Genomic DNA, 20,463 nt, shown 5'->3' on the forward strand with positions numbered 1-20,463 from the left:
CTGCAGCAGATGTCTGTGCTGATGCTGTGTAATCAGTGATGCTGTGTAATCAGTTTAATAAAAAGTGGATTTTGCTTGTCTCTGTTTGTCCAGTTCTCAGTTAAACACTGCTGAACTGATGCTCCTTTAAGCCCAAATTAAACACCAGCTGGGTAAATGATCTAATCTGAATATGGTAGATCATTCCATGGGATTTTAATGCTAATTATAATAATCATAATATCATTGAATTATTGGAGTTGGAGCGAGACTTGATAGTGGGTGCTAGATGAATGAATGGGGTGGAGTCATGTGACTACACGCATGGAAGTATGTTTTTATAGGGACAATACATTAACACACTCAGTGGAGAAAGTATTTACAGAATTTAAAAACTACACTATATTGCCATTGTGTTTGGTGATGTTTTGGCTACATAAGGGTTTGGAGGTCTGTGGTGATTAACTCTGCAGAAAGCTAGTGCAATATAGTGTATAAGACTAATTAGTACTTTTGTCAAGTCCTGCTGGAAAATGAAATCCGCATTTCCATAAAAGTCATAAGCAGTGAGAGACGCATGAAGTGCTGTAAGATTTTGCTGGAAAATAAACTGCACTGACTTTATACTTGATAATAAAACACAGTGGCTCAACACCAGCAGATGACAGACATGTCTCTCCAATCCATCACTGATCATCAGTACATTTTACATTTCATTTGTAAACCAAGGGAGCAGAGTCTGGAGGAAGAGTGGAGAGGTTTGTACAAAGAGACATGTCATCTGCTGGTGTTGATCCACTGTGTTTCATTATCATGTCTAAAGTCAGTGCAGTTTTGTTTTCTTACTTAAGCACTTCATGCTTCTGTCTGCTAATGACAACTTTTATGGAGATTAGAATTTCATTTTCTCATGGTTCTGACGAGAGCCAGTTTCATCATAACGTTTTAATGGTCTTTAAACTTTCGAAGTTCTTGAATTTTTTCAGATTGACTGACCTTCATTTCTTAAAGTATTTTTTTTCTTTATTTAGTTGAGTAGTTTTTGTTTCTCATAATCTGGATTAGAACATTACTGAAACAGAGCTATTCACTGTATACCTGTAACTCTACCTCTTCACTACTTTACTTTAACTGATGCTCTTAAACACATTATTAAGAAACAAGAAATTCAAGAAATTAACTTTTAGCAAGTTCAGCACAGCTGTTAACTGAGAAAAAGCTGCTAACCTCATAAAGCTGACTGAGAAAATCCAGCCAAGTTGTGCAAAGTCTAAGCTTAGCAAGAGGTGCTGCTTTGAAGAATGTAAAATATAAAACATATTCTTGTTTAACACTTGTTAATTCCATATTTTCTATATGTAGTTCGCTATATGTAGTACTGTATGTTCTCTTAGTGTTACTGAAGAACAGCAGTTCATGGTTCAAGCAGAGGGCTCCAAACAAAACAAGCAGAAAATGCTCTAAAAAAGGGGTTTAATCTTTCCTTTTTCTCACTCGACCGTGCTGGACGAAGCAGGCAGGGCAGGAGGCTGTATATCAGAGGGCCAGAGCTAATGGTAAACATGGAAGCTGCCAGCGGTGAAGAGAAGGAGTGAGTAAGGATGTAGAGAGAGAGAGAGAGAGAGAGAGAGAGAGAGAGAGAGAGAGAGAAGGACACATCTAAGGAAAAACAGAAAAAACGCACAACAAAAGAAAGCACCGTGGCAGAAACCAACAAAAGATGAAGGTAAAAAAAAGCGATAGAGCAAGAGAGCCAGATTGTTTCGGAAGCACAAAAGTGAGAGAAATGAAGTATCAAAGAGCGAAAGATAAAGAACGGAAGAGAAAGAGAGAGAGAGAGGGAGAGAAAGAGCCAGGGGCAGAGAGATAGAGGCAAAGCGATTGCGGGAGCTGGAAGCGAGTCTCTCAGGCATGAAGGGTGAGATGGCGGAGTGTTCTGTAGAGGCTCAGTGATCCATCACCGAGCTTCGCCTGCAAGCTTCTGTTCAATAACTCCTCTCCACCACTTTCTCCCTCTCTCTTTTTCTCTCTCTCCCTCCCTCTCTACCCTTCTGTCTCTCTCAGAACGACTCCTGGGGAAAGCAGTACTCGTACGCCCTCTTTAAAGCCATGAGTCACATGCTGTGTATCGGTTATGGAGCTCGAGCGCCCGTCAGCATGTCCGATCTGTGGATCACCATGCTCAGCATGATCGTGGGGGCCACCTGCTACGCCATGTTCGTGGGCCACGCCACCGCCCTCATCCAGTCCCTGGACTCCTCGCGACGCCAGTATCAAGAGAAGGTAAGGGTTTTATCTTATAATAATTTTAATAAGAGCACCATTCAATATCTGCTGTGGTTACTTTAGCGCTGTGTAACTCTGGTGAAGTGGACAACCCTGCATAACCTAGTATAAAAGTACTCTTCGAGCTAAGCCCACATGCTTCCTCTTTCACATGCAGCAAGCGATACAGTTCTGTGTCTCTCAGCTTGTCCAGAAACAGCAAGAGTTACACTTTCCAACTGTAGGGGGAGCCCAGGAGCAAGAAATCTCGTTTCGCAAAAATATTGCTTAAACAGGCCAGGATTTGATCAATTGTCTGCCTTATACACCACTAAATCTTGAGGATTTCTATTCAAGTGTCACATAAAGAGTTTTCTTGTTTGATAAGGAACATTACTACTGAAAAACTAAAAAAATATATATATTTAAAAATAAATCTGCTAATGTCAAAATATAATGAATCAAATCATAAAATTGGCTCTTTCCTGAACTTCATTTTAAAATCAATATTTTCCTGAATACAAATCAAACAGTTAATGGCCTACAAAACTTTAGTTTCATTATGTTTGTCTAGTTTTTACATTTTTTTTTCAAACCTGCAGAATTTGGGTTGATTCCAGATAATAATCTAAAGTTATTAAGTGGAGTAGAGAGAAAACAGACAGCTTCTCCAAGTGTCCTGTAGGAGATTAGGAGAAAAGGGGTTTTGTATTATCTACACCTGTAGCCCTTATACAAGACAAGGCATTTTAAGGGTTAAAGCCACTCCGCTGAAGTACACTGTTAAAGTTTAGTTCTGTAGTTCTTCAGCACCTGTAGCCTGTTTCTAACCCTGGCTAGCATAGCTGGAGCAGCATTAGCATTACCCACTAACTACGCTGATCACTGCTTAGCTCTTTCGCCATTCAGAGGCAAGTATATCAGAATGTACCTTGCTGCTAACCCGGCAAGCACTGCTGAAGCAGCATTAGCATTACATTTTTAGCTCTTTTGCCATTCAGAAGTGAGTATATCGGACTGTAGCCTTCCCGTTTACCGTGCTAAACCAAGCTATTTGGGATGAACCTTGTGCGCATTATAATCCAGTGCACCTTGTGTATGAAAATAGAATAGAAAATAAACGTTTGTTGATAGATGATTTGAGCTTTTTATGACCTGAGGCCCTATTGTACACCCTGCTCAGGGTGCGTCAAGATGCTCATTGCTATTTTATACCTCGTCAACAGTCTATTTTTATGCCTTGAGCCTCCTTTAAATAGAAATGGAGCATACGAATATATCTACAACGATGGGCGTGGAGGTCTGGAAGTGAGGACTCTCCAATGATAAGAAAATTAGAAAAGATAAAAACACAGTAAAAGTAAAGTAAAATTAACAATTTTAGATAAGACACAATAATAGGGGCTAAAACGTTACTCATGTCTGGAAAACAGTTGTTTATATAGGTTAGCGTAATGTATTTTTAGCACCCTGATGTTTCTATAGTGCATTCTGCAATTTTCTACAACTTTTATCTTGATTGTCAGGTATACTTAAATGACTTCAAATCCATCCATCACATTGTTCTAAAAGAAACCCTCAGAAAGAAAGAGAGAGGGAGAGGGAGAGAGAGAGAGATCGCACAGGGACTGGTAGATTAGCGTATCGCTGTTGAGTGCTTGTTGTGCTGCAGCTGCATCATTATATCCGGTGCTTCTCCCGGAGGATTTATCCTGAGAATGACAAAAACACTCACTCAGGGCTGGCGTGTCTCCTGGAGACCAGCTTGTTCCTCCCCAGAGTCCAGTGTCTTAAAGCCTTTGTTTGGGTGGCGACTTGGGTTATCCGAGGTTTAACACCATACCCACACACAGCTCCGCACATTACATCACCAACCTCACTGTTCACACTGTTCACACCAGCAGATATATATGTATATATACTAGTGCAGGGGTGTCCAAACTTTTTTTGTTGGGGGCCAGAAGGAGAAATATATTTGAAGTCACGGGCCACAGACTCTATAATAAAACAAATAATGAAATATACCACTTTAAATAATAGTTTTTTCCTGATTATTTCATTTACACACCATTTTACTTGACTTACTCTCTTTATCTTTGACAGTGTTGTGTAAACTAAGATTTTTCAAATTGATGTTTAATTTCATGATGTCTCTTAATATTAAACTCCTTAATTACGGCAACTATGCGCACTCTCTCTGCTTTTAGACTCTTTGGCCCGTTTGTCTGCGCTAGAAATGCGCACTCTCTCTGCTTTTAGACTCTTTGGCCCGTTTCTCTGCGCCAGAAATGCGCACTCTCTCCGCTTTTAGACTCTTTGGCCCGGTTCTCTGCGCCAGAAATGCGCACCCTCTCCGCTTTTAGACTCTTTGGCCTGTTTTTCTGCGCTAGAAATGCGCACACTCTCCGCTTTTAGACTCTTTGGCCCGTTTTTCTGCGCTAGAAATGCACTGACCATAACTGAGGTGGGTGTGGCCTGCAGTTCTTTAGATATCGGTTTGGGTTCTTTTGTGACCTCCTGGATGAGTTGTCCATGCCCTGTTGGAAAAATATTGGTCGGCCGGTCACTCCTGGAAAGGTTTCCTTGTTAGTCAGTGAATTTTAGCTCTCACTGGGGTCAGCTGGAGTCCCAAAGCCTTAGAAAAGACTTTGCATGCTTTTTCAGACTGATAGATGATCAGTGACTTTGTTTTCTCATCATAATGTGTTGCTTTTTGAGACCTTTTAACTGCTTCATGTTGTCAGACAGGTTCTATTTAAGTGATTTCTCGATTCTACAGGTCTGGCAGTAATCAGGCCTGCTTGTAGTGAAAGTAGTGAAATTGAGCTGAGCTTTCCAATATAAATAAATATGGTTAATCACAGTTAATTAATGGGGGTGCAATTACTTTTTTTCACACAGGGCCTGGTTAGTTTGGATTGCTTCTTTTCCTTAATAAATGAAATTATCATATAAAAAAGTGTTCAGCTTTAATATTTACTAATATTTAGGTTATCTTTGTCTTATATTAAAGTTTGTTTGATAATCTGCCCCTTAATCTGTGTAAGGGGCAAATACTTTTTCATAGAACTGTATCACCTAGCCAAAAGTATTGCAATATATTGCACTATAATTAATAAATCGTAATCCCAGTACTGTGATACGTACCGTATTATATTTTAGAGTGGAAACCTGACTACTGTTGTTCTTCTAGTGTTCTTCCTCACACTATCCTCTCACGATTAATTTTACTCTCTTGAATGCCAATGATGTCAAGTACACATAACTAATTAATGTCTTTTTAATAGAACACACAGCAGCACTGTGCGCAGTTCAGTGTCGTGTCTGAAGGGGCCTGGTTTACTACAGTGTTTAGCAAGAGGAAACGAGCGCAGTAAAGCTGAGCAGCTGGGTCAGGCTGTTGGACACGCTGTAATAATTGATCAAGTCTCTGACATTACATCTTTTCTTCTCTAATAGATGACGGACACGGTAATAAACAGGCTCAGGTTGCTCAGTAAACACAATGGCAGACTTATGAATGTTTAATCCTGACGAATTTATAAAGCCGCACTGCAGGCCGTGCCCCTCCGTTTATCCTCGATCATATTGATACACAAAACTTATTAGCAAAAGCTTTTCAGAGTGAGCGGGTTCAGAGTTTCTAAAACTAATGAGATTCCCCCGTTCTGCAGACGGGAAGCTCCGTGCTACGGCCATCAATTACACTGTCATGTCCCCGGCACGAGGCCTTATCTGAATTACACACGTCGCCGGGGTCACCTTGACTCCGCCAATGACAAAAACAGCCAGGAACGGACAGAGGCCTCCGTCTTTTATTTATTCCTTTACATCTCCTCCTCCTCCTCCGACGCTTCCCGCATTAGCGCTTATCTTTCATTTAAAAATGATCCTCTGACATTGCAAAAGCAGCTCGTGGTCAATACAAATAAACACACAAACACACACACACACACATACACACAAACACACACACACATGCCCAGTAACGCTCCGTCCTTTCATTAACACCCGCAATGTCGCCGCTACCATTTCCAGCCGACCACATGTGGGAGAGTCTGGCCTCGTGTCAAAGAGAGCGAGAGAGAGACAGAGAGAGAGCGAGAGAGAGACAGAGAGAGAGAGAGAGAGAGAGAAAGAAAGGGAGAGAGAAAGCTACAGAGAGAAAGGGACAGAGAGAAAGGGACAGAGAAAGCAAGAGTAATACAGAGACAGAGAGACAGAGAGAGAGAGAGAGTAAGGAAGAGTGAGATAGACAGCAACAAAGAATGACAGATATATGTATATTTTTGACTGACCGTGAACGAGAGAGAAAGAGACAGAGTGAAAGAGAGAGAGAGAGACAGGTACAGGGAGAGAGAAAGACAGTAAGGAGGAGTATGAGAGAGGCAATGATGGAGAGAAAGAGAGAGACAGCAGCAGAGCGAGAGAGCAAGTGATAGAGACAGCCAGAGAGAAAGAGAGAGAGAGAAAGCAAGAGTAATACAGAGACTGAGAGAGAGAGAGACAGGGAAAGAAAGAGAGAGAGAGTAAGACAGAAAAAAAGTAGGGAAGAGTAAGGAAGAGTGAGACAGACAGCAACAGAGAATCACAGATATATGTATTGATTTATTCATAGAGAAATAGAGAAAAAGCCAGAGAGAGAGATGGACAAAAGAAAGAGTAAGACAGATAGAGAAAGGGACAGAGAAAGCAAGAATAATACAGACAGCGAGAGAGAGAGAGAGGAAAAAAAGAGCTGGGGAGAGAGATAAAGAGAGTAATACAGGGAAATATGTAGAGAGTAAGACAGAAAAAAGAGAGAGAGAGACAAAGGGAGAGAGACAGGGACAGGGAGAGAGAAAGACAGTAAGGAGGAGTATGAGAGAGGCAACGACAGAGATGGAGAGAAAGAGAGAGACAGCCACAGAGAGAGACAGAAAGAGGGAATGACCGAGATAGAGACGGAGAGAAGGAGGAAAACAGAGACAGCAGCAGAGAGAGAAAGAGAGAATAAGAAAGAGAGAGAAAGAGAGAGTAAGCAATCCTCAGAATCAGCACTTAAAATAAATGAGGAAATCTCAACCCTTATTCATAGTCTTGAAATTCCAGATGTAATCATATATGATATTGAAAATCAATACAGTATTGAAAAATATAACACTACAATACTAATAATAAATAATATAAATAATATATCATTATTTACTTAAACCCATACTCCCCTTTGTGCGTCTTTAATACAATTTTAATCTTTTAATACAGCTTCTGTTTTTTTTTCTCAATCAGTGGTTTATTTTGTGTATTTTGTTTAAACCCAACCACTAGATAGCAGTACTATACTCCCACCACTGATTACTCAGATTACTCAGATTTTACACATACAGCTCTGCAGAAAAAAATAAGAGACCACCTACAAATTATAGGTTTCTTTGATTTTACCAAATTGAAAACCTCTGGAATATAATCCTCTGCTCTGCTCTGGTGCTGCTCAGTGTCCCATCAGCTCCTGACATCTGAGGCTTTGTGCAGATGAAGATTGGATCACTGCACAGATCTGGAGTCCATTCATATCAAACCTGGAGCTACAGGAAGATCAGCTGATAGCAGCACATCAAACCACAGAGTACTGGAACACAGAATCAGTCAGAAGAGGGTAAACTGAGATTAGATTAAACCAGAGAATAAAACTCTGAATACACTCACATCAAACCAGGAGCTACTGCAAGATCACATGATATTACTTTTAGAGAGAGTGAGGCACACAGCATTACATAGTTTAGTTTTTCACAATGAAATAAAAAATTATATCTATGTTGTCATGGGATATGGGGGGATAATTATCGGAAAATGGTAGGAGTGTGACGAGACAGTCATCTCACGAGATATTGGGTTTGCGAGAAAAAGATTAAGAGATTTTAACTATATACAACTTTGGAAAAAAATTAAGAAATCACTTCAGTTTCTGAATCAGTTTCTCTGATTTTGATATTTATAGGTTTATGTTTGAGTAAAATGAACATTGTTGTTTTATTCTATAAACTACAGACATTTCTCCCAAATTCTAAATAAAAATACCGTCATTTAGAGCATTTATTTGCAGAAAATTAGAAAATTACTGAAAAAAAAAGATGCAGAACCTTAATCAGACCTCAACCAGTTCATATTCATAAAGTTTTAAGAGTTCAGAAATCTATATTTGGTGGAATAACCCTGGTTGGTTTTTAATCACAGTTTTCATGCATATTGGCATCATGATGTTCTCCTCCACCAGTCTTACACACTGCTTTTGGATAACTTTATGCTGCTTTACTCCTGGTGCCAAAATTCGAGCAGTTCAGCTTGGGTTGATGGCTTGTGATAATCAAACCAATATATTCTTCTTCCAAGACGTTTCCCTCAATGTCGCAGAATTTCATTGCTGAATAAAACTTATCAGCACATTGGCTGATAAGAGTCATGCTGAATTGTGAGTGAATAGCTAGGCTGTTTCTCTCTCCTTGTCTAGCATGTAAAACACATACATCACTGCCTCGTGTGCTTTTGTGGAAGTAGAAGACAGACTGGACGGTTTTTATTGAAATACCCATAATGTGAATTGATTTTGAAACTCAATAATAGACTAATTAGCATTTTATTGTCTAGACCTAAATGGGTGTATAAAGGTCAGACTGGATCAGTGCATAGACCTGGAACATGAGACTGAAGACTAGAACAAATGAAGTTCTATTTATCAGTCCAGCATGAGGAAATATAGACTACAGTCAGACAGAGTGTGTGTGAAAAAAATAATAATAAAATCTTGGCCGTCCGTGGCTGGACGGACAGAACAGACTCAATAATGTATAAATATATGATACTCATCTTTGCAATAGTGATATCATGGCTTGTGCCATGTCCCATGGAAGCTAAAGAACACTGCACTGACCTGTGGGATATATGTGTGTTATTTTCCTGAATTAAATGTGGAAGTGATTCCTGTCAGAGACTTTTGTCTGTTCACATGGACCGTTCTGGCCAGACGCCACTGGTCACCATCATTACCACCCTTATTCCTGGAACACTCATGACTTTGCGGATCGAGGGATGTTAGTAAATACCCTAACAACTTAAAAAATGGAAAGTTCTATCCATCTAACTACCACTATCTCGCCTCACTTGCTTTGCTATGACCTGAGTTGCTCTGGTTTGAATCTTGGCCCAATTCTGGCACAAATGCTCGATTCAGATCTGGCTCAAGTGCTGTATGTGCCAACACCTCTGTTTGCCAAGTATAATACTACAATCGGCCCTAGACACATTTGCCAACACACCGGCTGCCAATGCATCTGTTGAGCTTAGGCTGATTTTTCACGCTATCTGGAAAGGCTAAATTGTTATGGCCAGACAACGTGTAAAAAGCTTGTGTTGAGTACCTCCAGAACTGGAACTTGGGGCAGTGGAAGAAAGTTACCTGGTTCTCTTTGTTTAATGTCACTTTGTACAGCTGGGTACCTGTGCACCACTTACCTTGGGAATTCTTGAATGGCTCTGGTTTGAATCCCAATTCAATGTTCTTGGGTCTCAATGGGTCAAGTGTTTGCTGTGTATAAGTCTATAATCGGCTCTAGCCACATGTGCCAATACACCACAAATTTTGTGGAACTTGTGACAACACTCCAGTCTCAGCCGATGCTGCCATACATCAGCTTAGCTCAGGCCAATTGTTAATGCTATCGGGAAAGGCGACATTGTTATGACCAGTTTGGTTTGTTATGACCAGTCTTGTTTGGTGCTCGTTTGACATCAACTGGAACACCAGGTCCCTTTGGCCACTTACCTTGGGAATGCCTGATTTGCTTTGGTTTGAATCTTGGCCCAATTCTGGTCCAGATGCTGGTCTCCTGGTCAACAGTTGAAGACAGTCTGGAACACCAGGTACCTGTGCCCAAGTATCTTGGAAAGTGACAGCACAAGGATGTGTTGTGGTAATACTACAGACCATTAGATGGATTCTAATGCATGTTTTGTTGCGAAACCCTACGTGAGGACATCAGTTTGACACATTTTGCTGCCTTCTGTAATTCAGCATGGTTCAAACATTGTTTAAAGTGGAATATTGTATACGGGTATGTTGTCTTAGATTGTTTGCTACCTTGTTACGTAATTGCTTTTCCTGTAAGGATAGATAGATAGATTGAAAGCAATACAATCACATTGTGAGCAGTGTCATTAAAAACAACACATCTATTCTTTCCAAGAGGACAGAGCTGTCATAATCTCAGATTCCTTGGGCCAATTTCATCTTCTCTCATCGCAAATATGAGCATCTAATATTTCCATTCGCTGTTCTGTCTCTCAGGTCGAGTGAGCGATTGTAGAATTAGGAGGAAAGCAAGCGCCTTTGCAGGACAGGTGTGTTTTATGACTGGACTGCAGAAGGAGCTAAGACCAGCCAGGCTGTTCTGCAGGGAAGGTGACAGCCTGGGCTGATTGCTTGTGACTCCCAATATAACCCTGCTGCTGCTCGCTCAACAGCTAATGCGGCTGATTCAGAGGAAGAGACAGGTCGGGAGGAGAGAAAGGGAGGGAAAAGAGGAAAGTATTCCCATTACCAAGCAGTTCTGCTGTGGCACCAATAGCATGGAGCCTGATTACGTGATTATGACACGGCGTTCTTCTTTCCCTCAGGCCTGGAGAGCAGGATTGGCGTCATCGTGAAATGTATTGTACATAGTGTACAGTACAGGCCAAAGGTTTGGACCCACCTTCTCTTTTTCAATGCGTTTTCTTTATTTTCATGACTATTTACATTCTAGGTTCTCACTGAAGCATCAAAACTATGAATGAACACATGTGGAGTTTTATGTACTTAACAAAAAATGAGCTGAACCTCCACAGTCACCGGACCTGAACCCAATCCAGATTCAGGTTTGGGGTGAGCTGGAGCTCAGAGTGAAGAAGGCAAAGGGGCAACAAGTGCTAATAAACACCTCTGGTAACTCCTTCCTTCAAGACTGAATTAAATTACTGAAAAATACATTTTATATTCTAGTTTCTTTTAAAATAGCCACCCTTTGCTCTGATTACTGCTTTGCACACTCTTTTGGCATCATTCTCTCAACGAGCTTCAAGAGGTGACCACCTGAAATGAAAAGTTTTCCAACAGTCTTAAAGAAAGGAAGGAAGGAAGGAGTTCCCAGAGGTGTCCGGTGACTGTGGAGGACAGGCCTTTTTTTTGGTTAAGTACATAAAACTCTACATGTGTTCATTCATAGTTTGTTTTGATGCTTCAGTGAGAATCTACAATGTAAATAGTCGTGAAAAAATAAAGAAAACGCATTGAAAAAGAGAAGGTGTGTCCAAACTTTTGGCCTGTACTGTATGTCTTACGTCCTGCCCCGGCCACTGCACACAGAGGGACAGAGGTTAATGCAGATCACTGTGGGCGAGTGCAGGGGTTGGTGTCTCCAGCGCGAGGAGGACATAGCGGACTTAATGAGAGTTCATTAGCTAAGCCCCGCGGATCAGCATGAATCAAAACACACTCATCAGCCTTGATGAGTGCTGGGAGAGTCGAGAAGAGAAAGAGAAGGGAAAGAGAAGAGAAGAGTAGGAGGAGGAGGAGAAGAAGGGCTAACCTTTGAAAGTTAGCTCATGAATGATTCATCGTTAATGGCTGTGTTGTTAAAGTAGTAGTCATGGCATTGCTAAAAATGATAAAAGCAGTGTACTTGTATGCATTTTTTAACCCTTGTGAGGTGTTCATATTTTTTTTTTACTCGTTTACTTTGTTACTTGTATTTAATTCATCAAAATTAAGCAATTTTACATTAAAATGCTTTACACATGCTTGCTTCACCTAAATTGCAAGCAATATAAACAGCTTACATGGTTAATATTTGCCCTTTACCTTTCTTATGTTACATTTCTTTCAAAAAGTGCTACTCTTTTTTTATTAGTTTTTTAATAAAATGTAAAAGAAAATGAATTAAACTCAAGATATGAGTAGAAAATTTGTTTAGTTTCAAATTTACAAATGAAGCAATGTTTATTAGCCCTTGGCCAAACATACTGTATGTAATATAAATGTGTGTGTGGGGGGGGGGTGTACAGTGTGTGTTTATCGAAAATGTGTTTTGATATATGTTTTTCACAAAAAATGAGCCAATGCCCATGAGTTTGAGTTAGAAAAAATACTTTTTTTGTATCATTTGATGAAAAATGAAAACGGGTCCCACAGACCCGAACACCACACAAGGGTTAAGCGACATCACGAATGTACAGTATCTGTAGTGTGTATGCTGTACGGTGTGGTGCAGTGGATATAAGAACAAGAAAAAACGGAAATAAATAAATCGGGAAATAAATAAATGCAGAAACAAATAGTAATGCAAAAAAAAAAAAAAAAAAACGTAGTTAATAAAGAAACCCATAAATAACAAAATATTAAGATATTCATTTTTATGTATATGTATTTATTTTTATATTAGTTCTAATTATTCTTTGCCATTTTAATCACCATATCACCTTTATTGAGTGATTGACTTACGTTTTTATTTATTTATTTTTATTTATTTTTTTTTGTAATTTTGGTTATTTCAGTTTTAGTCCTCCATAGCTCTGAACAAAATATTCTGCTGGGAATACCCAGAGTCCTGGTATTCATAAGGTCGTGAATTTGCCACGTGCTGCAGCTCTTCCTTAAAAGCAGCGCTGTGCATTTCATAAGCGGCGTCTCTAAAGCCAGCTGTTGGCGTTGGCTGCGGTGGAACATGCTGTCAGTCAGGCAGACAGCTGAAGCATTTCTCTGCGGGGGGAAATCTGGTCAACGTAAGCAAGTTTTACCAAAATCCCCCCAGAGGATAATCGCAGATCAGGCCAGAAGCCCTGGCAGGATTAATACTATTTTGTCAATGTGTTTATAAATTTAGACGCCAGCGGTCCCCGTGCGCTGCGGACCGAGGCTGCAAAGTTCAAACGCTGGCAGGAGGAAAAAAGGCAGAGTTGAACTTTATTGTGTGTAGAGCATGAATCAATTCGACTCAAACAAAACCCCGGCCTTATCACCTCCCCACAGCCGCGCCGGGATCAATACGCCACAACAAGTGACGTCGTCATTTCTCCTTTTTTTTTTTCTTTTTTTTTTTTCTTTCTCTCTGACGCTGGCGGCCCTGCAAACACTGCTCTGTTTGTGTTCTTGTGTGGGTTGATCTTGGGTCAGCGCTGACCTGCATTTGCATGCCAGGATGGCTGTCAGCCGCGTGAGACGCTGTTTGTTCACAGTTGCCGTGTCAACAGGTCATGGCAGCCTGTTAAAACGGACTGTTTGAGCGGTCGTGAACTTCCGTGTGTGTGTGTGTGTGTGTGTGTGTGTTAGGGGTGTGCCATATTGTATCATACGTGATAATATCACCAACATTTTTGGATATCAGGAATGATATCATACCCTGAAATATGGTGCCATATCACCCACCCCTAATTCACATTACATCATGGTACTACTTTTTTTTTTTTTTTGCAGTTCTCACTGTTCTCATTTTCCATTATACTGTATACTAGAGACAGATTATATCGGTCTAGTATCATTTATTTTATTTTAATCCTGGATATATGGAGATATTATTAGTATGGAGTGCATTATTAGTATTATTAGTATCATGACATGATTCTGGATTATTGACTTCTGTTACAAAATCTGATAAAATTCTTGTATTTTGTAGTATCTCAGTTAGGTTAGGGGTGTGTCATACCATATACAATAATAAAATGTATATATTTTTTATTTTGTTGCAGTAGTGTATTCTTGTGTGTATATATATATATATATATATATATATATATATATATATATATATATATATATATATATATATATTTTTTTTTTTTTTTTTTTTTTTTTTTTTTTCTTCAGCGTTTTGTCATATCACCAACAGTATCGTTATCACAAAAATCCCATGAAATATTGTGATATTATTTTAGGGTCGCCCACCCTTAGTGGAATGGAAGAGCTTCTAAAAATGTACAGTCTCGGGTTTAGGTCTCCTGTGTGTGTGTGTATGTGTGTGTGTGTGTGTGTGTGTTAAACAGTGGAGCTGCTTCGTGGCTTTAAATACAGAACAATAGAAAGATCCTTTATTTGAGTTATTTTAAGTTTGCGTAATTTTTCCACGTTATGGTGAATAAATCCAGCACAGTATGTTCCCGCTGATTATGCGAAGCCCCCCGGATGTTTTCCGTTACACTTCATTTCATTGGGCCAGTTTACATAAGAAAAGCGTTAATTGGAATTCTACAGTTAATTATGCGAGTTCTTGCATTTCTAAGATCCTCTATTCAGATGTATTTATTTACTCATGTGCACATATATGCTGAAGTTGATGCTGTGAAGATTAGAAATACAAATCTCCTTATCTTAGGAGTTTATATACTCTGTAAAACACCAATATTACAATAAATATAAACACTAAAATAGGAATTATTGTGTTTATTAAAACACTGTTCGTCCAATACTTTTCTCATGGAGTCTAGTATTTAATTAAACATGCACCAGGTCAAACTGACCCAGGGACAGTATTGCTGTTCCTGATAAATGAACATAACAGGAGGGTTAAATCCTTAGGTCCAGACAGTAAGCGGAAATGGTACAAAATTCATTGTTAAAGATGAAACAAAACAAATGGATAGGATTAGTTTGTCAGGGGCTTCTGTTGTAATTTTCTCTTTTATGTGGGGATCGTCCATGATTTTATTCCCATCCGGAACAACCATGTACGAGTTACATACTGTTTTTCACTTAGATAATTTGCTGTGGTCCTCCGGTAATTTTAATCCTGCCCGGAGTTTCATCTCCTCACGTTTAGTAAAACAGCTATTTGTCCACTGCCACACACCGTAATTACACTTCGGGCGCACGTTTCCATGGAGATCCACGTAAACACAACAGCGAGTGGAAATAGAGGAGCTACTGAACGCGATGTCGTGACTGAAAAAGACAAAAAAAAACTCACTGGTACTCCTGTTTTTTTTTTTTCCAGTTGCAGTCAAGAGTTGATGCAAGAGTTTTATCACTGAGTAGAAGTGTGAAATATTTTTCACAGACGTTTCACAGAGAAACTAATCCCATCCGGATAGAGCTTTAGTATTATTTAAAAAAATAGAATAGAAATAAAATAAAAAAATAGATATAGAAAAAAAAGTGGAAAAATCATATATTGTTGGGAAAAAAATGGTTAACAGCTTTGAAAAAGCTTTTTTGGCAAGGCAGTGTAGTAAATAATAGTAGTTTTATATAGTGTGGTTAGTTTTACTTTATGGGAAACACTCCGTCACAGCCACACCAAAAACTTGATATGAATTAAGTGTTTTTAATGGTTTATTCTTCATTAAATTTTGACACAGTATCACAGACAAAAAAAAATCAAGGTTTTCTTGTAAAAAAAAAAAAATGGATGACAGGTTGTCTGATTGGCTGTAAAGCAAGTCACACTTAACCCAGGCTTTCCTGCCAATACCCTTCCACTGAACAGACAGCTCTGCTGAGGAACATCTGCAGCAGAACTCCAGAAAACCCAGAGGTTTTCTCATGACGTCAAACACCCGCTTTCAGCAGCTTGTGTGTGTGTGTGTGTGTGTGTGTGTGTGTGTGTGTGTGTGTGTGTGTGTGTGTAGGTTTGTGGGAAGGTAACAGTGAGCAGGTGTTTGGATCAGAGCCGTTTCCTCTCTGATGTCATCAGAGCTGAGCCTGCAGCCACTTTCCCTCCACACCTGCCACCTGCTCCTCCCACCTAACCAACCAACCAACCAACCAACCAATCAGTAGCAAAAACACTGAGAGATACAGAGATTGTGGCTCTGGCTGTGAATACATAGCCTTCCCAGAGCTTTCTGAAAGAGTTTTTGTGAAGTTTCACAGGATTTAATTCATATTTTTTTTATTTTTGTTTAAAGTGCAGATTCTATTAGAACTGATGCAGGTAAAGATAAATACAGTAAAATAAACAAAAAAAATTCTCATTCTCATTCTGTTGGAATTCCATCAGCAGCTCACCTGATTTCCTGTAACATCATTAAGCTCTGAATTACCAATCCTGTTGTTGATATGATAAATATAAATTATACTACACAAATACAAAAACTAGACATTCTGCCAATATCCCAAGAAATTGAGGAACAAATGAGAAACTAAGTAAGTAAGATCCATCAGTCTGGAATTTTCTAAAATTTTAGGACTCCAACAAACTGCAGTAAGAACCATTATTCACAAATGGGGAAATCGTGAACAGTGGTGAACGTTCACAGGAGTGGCTGGCCGGCCAAGTTTACCCCAAGAGCGCAGCGACTAATCATCCAAGAGGTCACAAAAGACCTTTTGTCAAAAAGGAATTACCAAAGGACATTTATTGGTATAGAAGAAAAAAATGTTCTAAGTTAAGTTGCATTTGTCTATTATACAAGTCCTAATTTAATCTGATTGTGAACAAGAAAAAACATAAATGTTCAACTTGCTAAAACACTTTACTGGAGTTGTGTTCAACCCCCAGACCTTATATACAGCTCTGGAAACAAATAAGAGACCACTTCTGAATCAGTTTTTCTGATTTTGCTATTTATAGGTTTATGTTTGAGTAAAATGAACATTGATAATATATTTTATAAACTATGGACAACATTTCTCCCAAATTCCAAATAAAAATGTTGTCATTTAGAGCATTTATTTGCAGAAAATGGGGAAAAAAAGATACAGAACTTTCAGACCTTAAATAATGCAGAGAAAACAAGTTCATATTCATATTTAAGATTTAAAAGTTCAGAAATCAATATTTGGTGGAATAAACCTGGTTTTTAATCACAGTTTTCGTGCATCTTGGCATCATGTTCTCCTCCACCAGTCTTACACACTGCTTTTGGATAACTTTATGCTGCTTTACTCCTGGTGCAAAAATTTAAGCAGTTCAGTTTGGTTTGATGATCAGCTTGTGATCATCCATCTTCCTCTTGATTATATTCCAGAGGTTTTCAGTTTGGTAAAATCAAAGAAACTCATAATTGTTAAGTGCTTATTTTAATATATGAAAATTATGTATTTTTTAGATTTTTTGCCCTTTTCTGTACTTTATTTGTTTTAGTTGAACTATTTTGTGTCCTAGGAAATATTTTTTACAGTGACAGAAATATTAGTTTTCCATTTTTTTTTAAATGACCTTTTTTTCTTCTTTCTTTCTTTCTTTCTTTCTTTCAGTATAAACAAGTGGAGCAGTACATGTCCTTCCACAAGCTCCCAGCCGACATGCGGCAGAAGATCCACGACTATTACGAGCATCGCTACCAGGGCAAGATCTTCGATGAGGATAACATCCTGAACGAGCTTAACGACCCTTTAAAAGAGGTACAGAGTTATTACAGAGTCTATACACTAATCATCAGCTCACAGCTGAGCTCAGGCACACACACACACACACACACACGATTGTAGCTATACATGTAATTAGTAATCTGATCATCAGATTTATAACAAATTAATTTAGGCTTAGCAATAATCTTGAATCAAATGGTAACTGTTTACCATATTTTGTGTGTGTTATAAATGCATAGTAAAGGTTTGTAATGTGTTATAAGCCTGTTATAAAGGTAGTTATTACAAAAGCAGATCACAAAGTACCAGAGAATTATTTTTGCTAGTACATTTGTCTAGTCTAATAACATTGAAAAAAGCCAGTAAAAGTTCAAAAAGTAGCATTAATTACAGAGTTTCTATTTTCCATAAAGAAATTTTCCCATAAAAAAATGTAATTTGATGGTATTTATCAGGAATCTGATTCTTAAGCTAGTTCTTTTTGGTAACTGGACCACGCAAAATAGCCTTCTGCACCAGAAGCCGTATAATGAAGATGTACAAACTCTGACAAAGCAAATATGAATTATTCACTATTAAACAAATGAAAGATTATTTATACTAGTCTCCAGGTCTTACACACTCTTGGCATTCTCTCAAACTTCTTCACATAAACCACCTGAGAAGCTGTTCCAACAAACCAAACATATATAACCTCACAGTTTGTTACCTGCTGAGAACAGTTTGTGCAGTAAAAACAAGCACAAACATAAAACAATAAAAGTCCCAGTCAACAGCCTGAATCAATTGGATCCGCCTGACTGTTGATTTTTTTAAAGCTAATTAACGCTTAAATTCCTATTTTGATTAATATTTACCCTATATGCAGTACTAGTGCATCCACTTCATTTCAGTAATTCAGTTTAAAATAAAACTCATATATTATATAGATGTATTACATAAAAAGTGATCTATTTTAAGCCTTTATTTATTTTATTGTTGATAATATTGGCTTACAGCCAATGAAAACCCAAATGTCAGCATCTCAGAAAACTAGAATATTATATGAGACCAATTGGTACTTTTGGCAGTGTGGGCAGTGTGCCAAGTCCTGCTGAAAAATGAAATCCACAACTCCATAAAAGTTGTCAGCAGAGAGAAGAATGAAGTGCTGCTGTAAGGTTTTCCAGAAAAACACTGCACTGACTTTAGACTTGATAATAGAACACAGTGGATCAACACCAGCAGATGACAGACATGACTCTCCAAACCATCACTGATCATCAGTAAATTTTACATTTCATTTGTAAACCAAGGGAGCAGAGTCTGGAGGAAAAGTGGAGAGACACACAGTCCAAACTGCTCGAGGTCTAGTGTGAAGTTTCCACCAATCAGTGATGGTTTGGAGAGACATGTCATCTGCTGGTGTTGATCCACTGTGTTTTATTATTCTAAGTCTAAAGTCAGTGCAGTTTTGTTTTCCCACAAAATCTTACAGCACTTCATACTGAACCTCTGCTACTGACGACTTTTATGAAGATACAGATTTTATTTTCCAGCAGGACTTGGCACACTGCCCACAGTGCAAATATTTGTGTTTTCATTAGCTGTAAGCAAAATCATTAACATCAAAAGACATAAATGCCTACAATAGATCACTTTGTATTTAATACATCTATATAATATATGAGTATAATATATAAGATTTCACATTTTAAACTAATTTAATGAAATAAAGTAACTTTACAATTATATTAAAATTTTTTGAGATACACTAGTAGTGTATAAAGTGCAGATATTAAACACGTTGCAGGAACATGAGCATTAATAAGCTTTAACAAATCAACAGTCAGGTGGATCCGATCGATTCAGACTGTTGACTGGGACTTTTATCGTTTTATTAAATAATCACACTCCAAGGTTCTTTCTGAATGACACCCAAGGACTGCAGAAACACTTCAGTACCTTCCATAATCTCCTCTGATCGATTTTGGTCAAATCAGCGCATCAATATCAGCAGCGCGACAGCGACGGTTAGCTTTGAGGCTTGTGTTATTGAAGCTCTGTATTTGATTATCCTGTAAAATTCACACCGGCTACGCTCTTTGATGAACCCGGGGGACGGGCAGGATGAAGTGATTACTGACTCGGGCGGGGTCAGGGCCACTGAGAGCTTAGGCTGCCAATCACTGACTGCAAACAGTTAATGTAGCGGAATGTGTGCTGAAGATCAGAGAGACATACTGTATTTTTCGCACTATAAGGTGCACTTAAAATTCTTTAATTTTTTAATTAATTCCGATGCACCTTATGTATGAATAAATACAGCATTATACAGGAGTTTCAATTTAGTTAAATTTTGTTTTAGCTAACCGCTCTTTCCCCATTCAGAGGTGAATATTATCGGTCTATAGCCTGCTGCTAACCCCGGCTAGCACTGCTGGAGCAGCATTAGCAGTATCTGCAAACCACGCTAAGCGCTAGCTCTTTCGTCGTACAGGGGGAAGTATATCAGACTGTAGCCTGCATGTTTACTGTTTTAAAACAAGCTACATGGCATGAACCGCTAGCTAATACCTTCCGAGTGCTAACAATAGCACACAGGGTTCCTCAGTGTACCGCTGTGAGGCGCTAGCGGCTAGCAGCAAATGCTAATGCTTCAGCCTTACTGCTGGAGAAATGTGTAAATCTAAGCTTAAATGGCAGAGCTTTACTCACCTAAATAAACAGTTTTCAGAAGAGAAATCTGTGTAGATTAACATCCAGCACTCGTTTGACTTTTTTTTAAGAATTATAGTTTTGTTTACTTAGCTTGGCTTTACTTAACTACCACCACCACCATTCAGTGGAGAGACCTGCTGTATTTAAAGTTCCTCATAGTGTCTCTTAAAATATGACACCTCCAGGAACTCCTTCCTTCAAGACGC

General features: G+C 38.8%; 1 protein-coding gene across 2 annotated transcripts in view; it reads left to right on the forward strand.

Moving 5' to 3' along the window:
* LOC103022855 (potassium/sodium hyperpolarization-activated cyclic nucleotide-gated channel 1) overlaps positions 1–20,463 on the forward strand; it is a 183,731-nt gene that overhangs the window by 134,856 nt on the left and 28,412 nt on the right. For both annotated transcript variants that reach the window (XM_022676552.2, XM_022676548.2), the window contains exons 4-5: positions 2,044–2,262; positions 17,444–17,590. In XM_022676552.2, coding sequence (XP_022532273.2) covers positions 2,044–2,262; positions 17,444–17,590 — 366 coding nt within the window. The remainder of the gene's footprint in view (positions 1–2,043; positions 2,263–17,443; positions 17,591–20,463) is intronic.

The sequence above is a fragment of the Astyanax mexicanus genome, chromosome 17 (assembly GCF_023375975.1).
Source record: "Astyanax mexicanus isolate ESR-SI-001 chromosome 17, AstMex3_surface, whole genome shotgun sequence".
NCBI lineage: Eukaryota > Metazoa > Chordata > Actinopteri > Characiformes > Acestrorhamphidae > Astyanax > Astyanax mexicanus.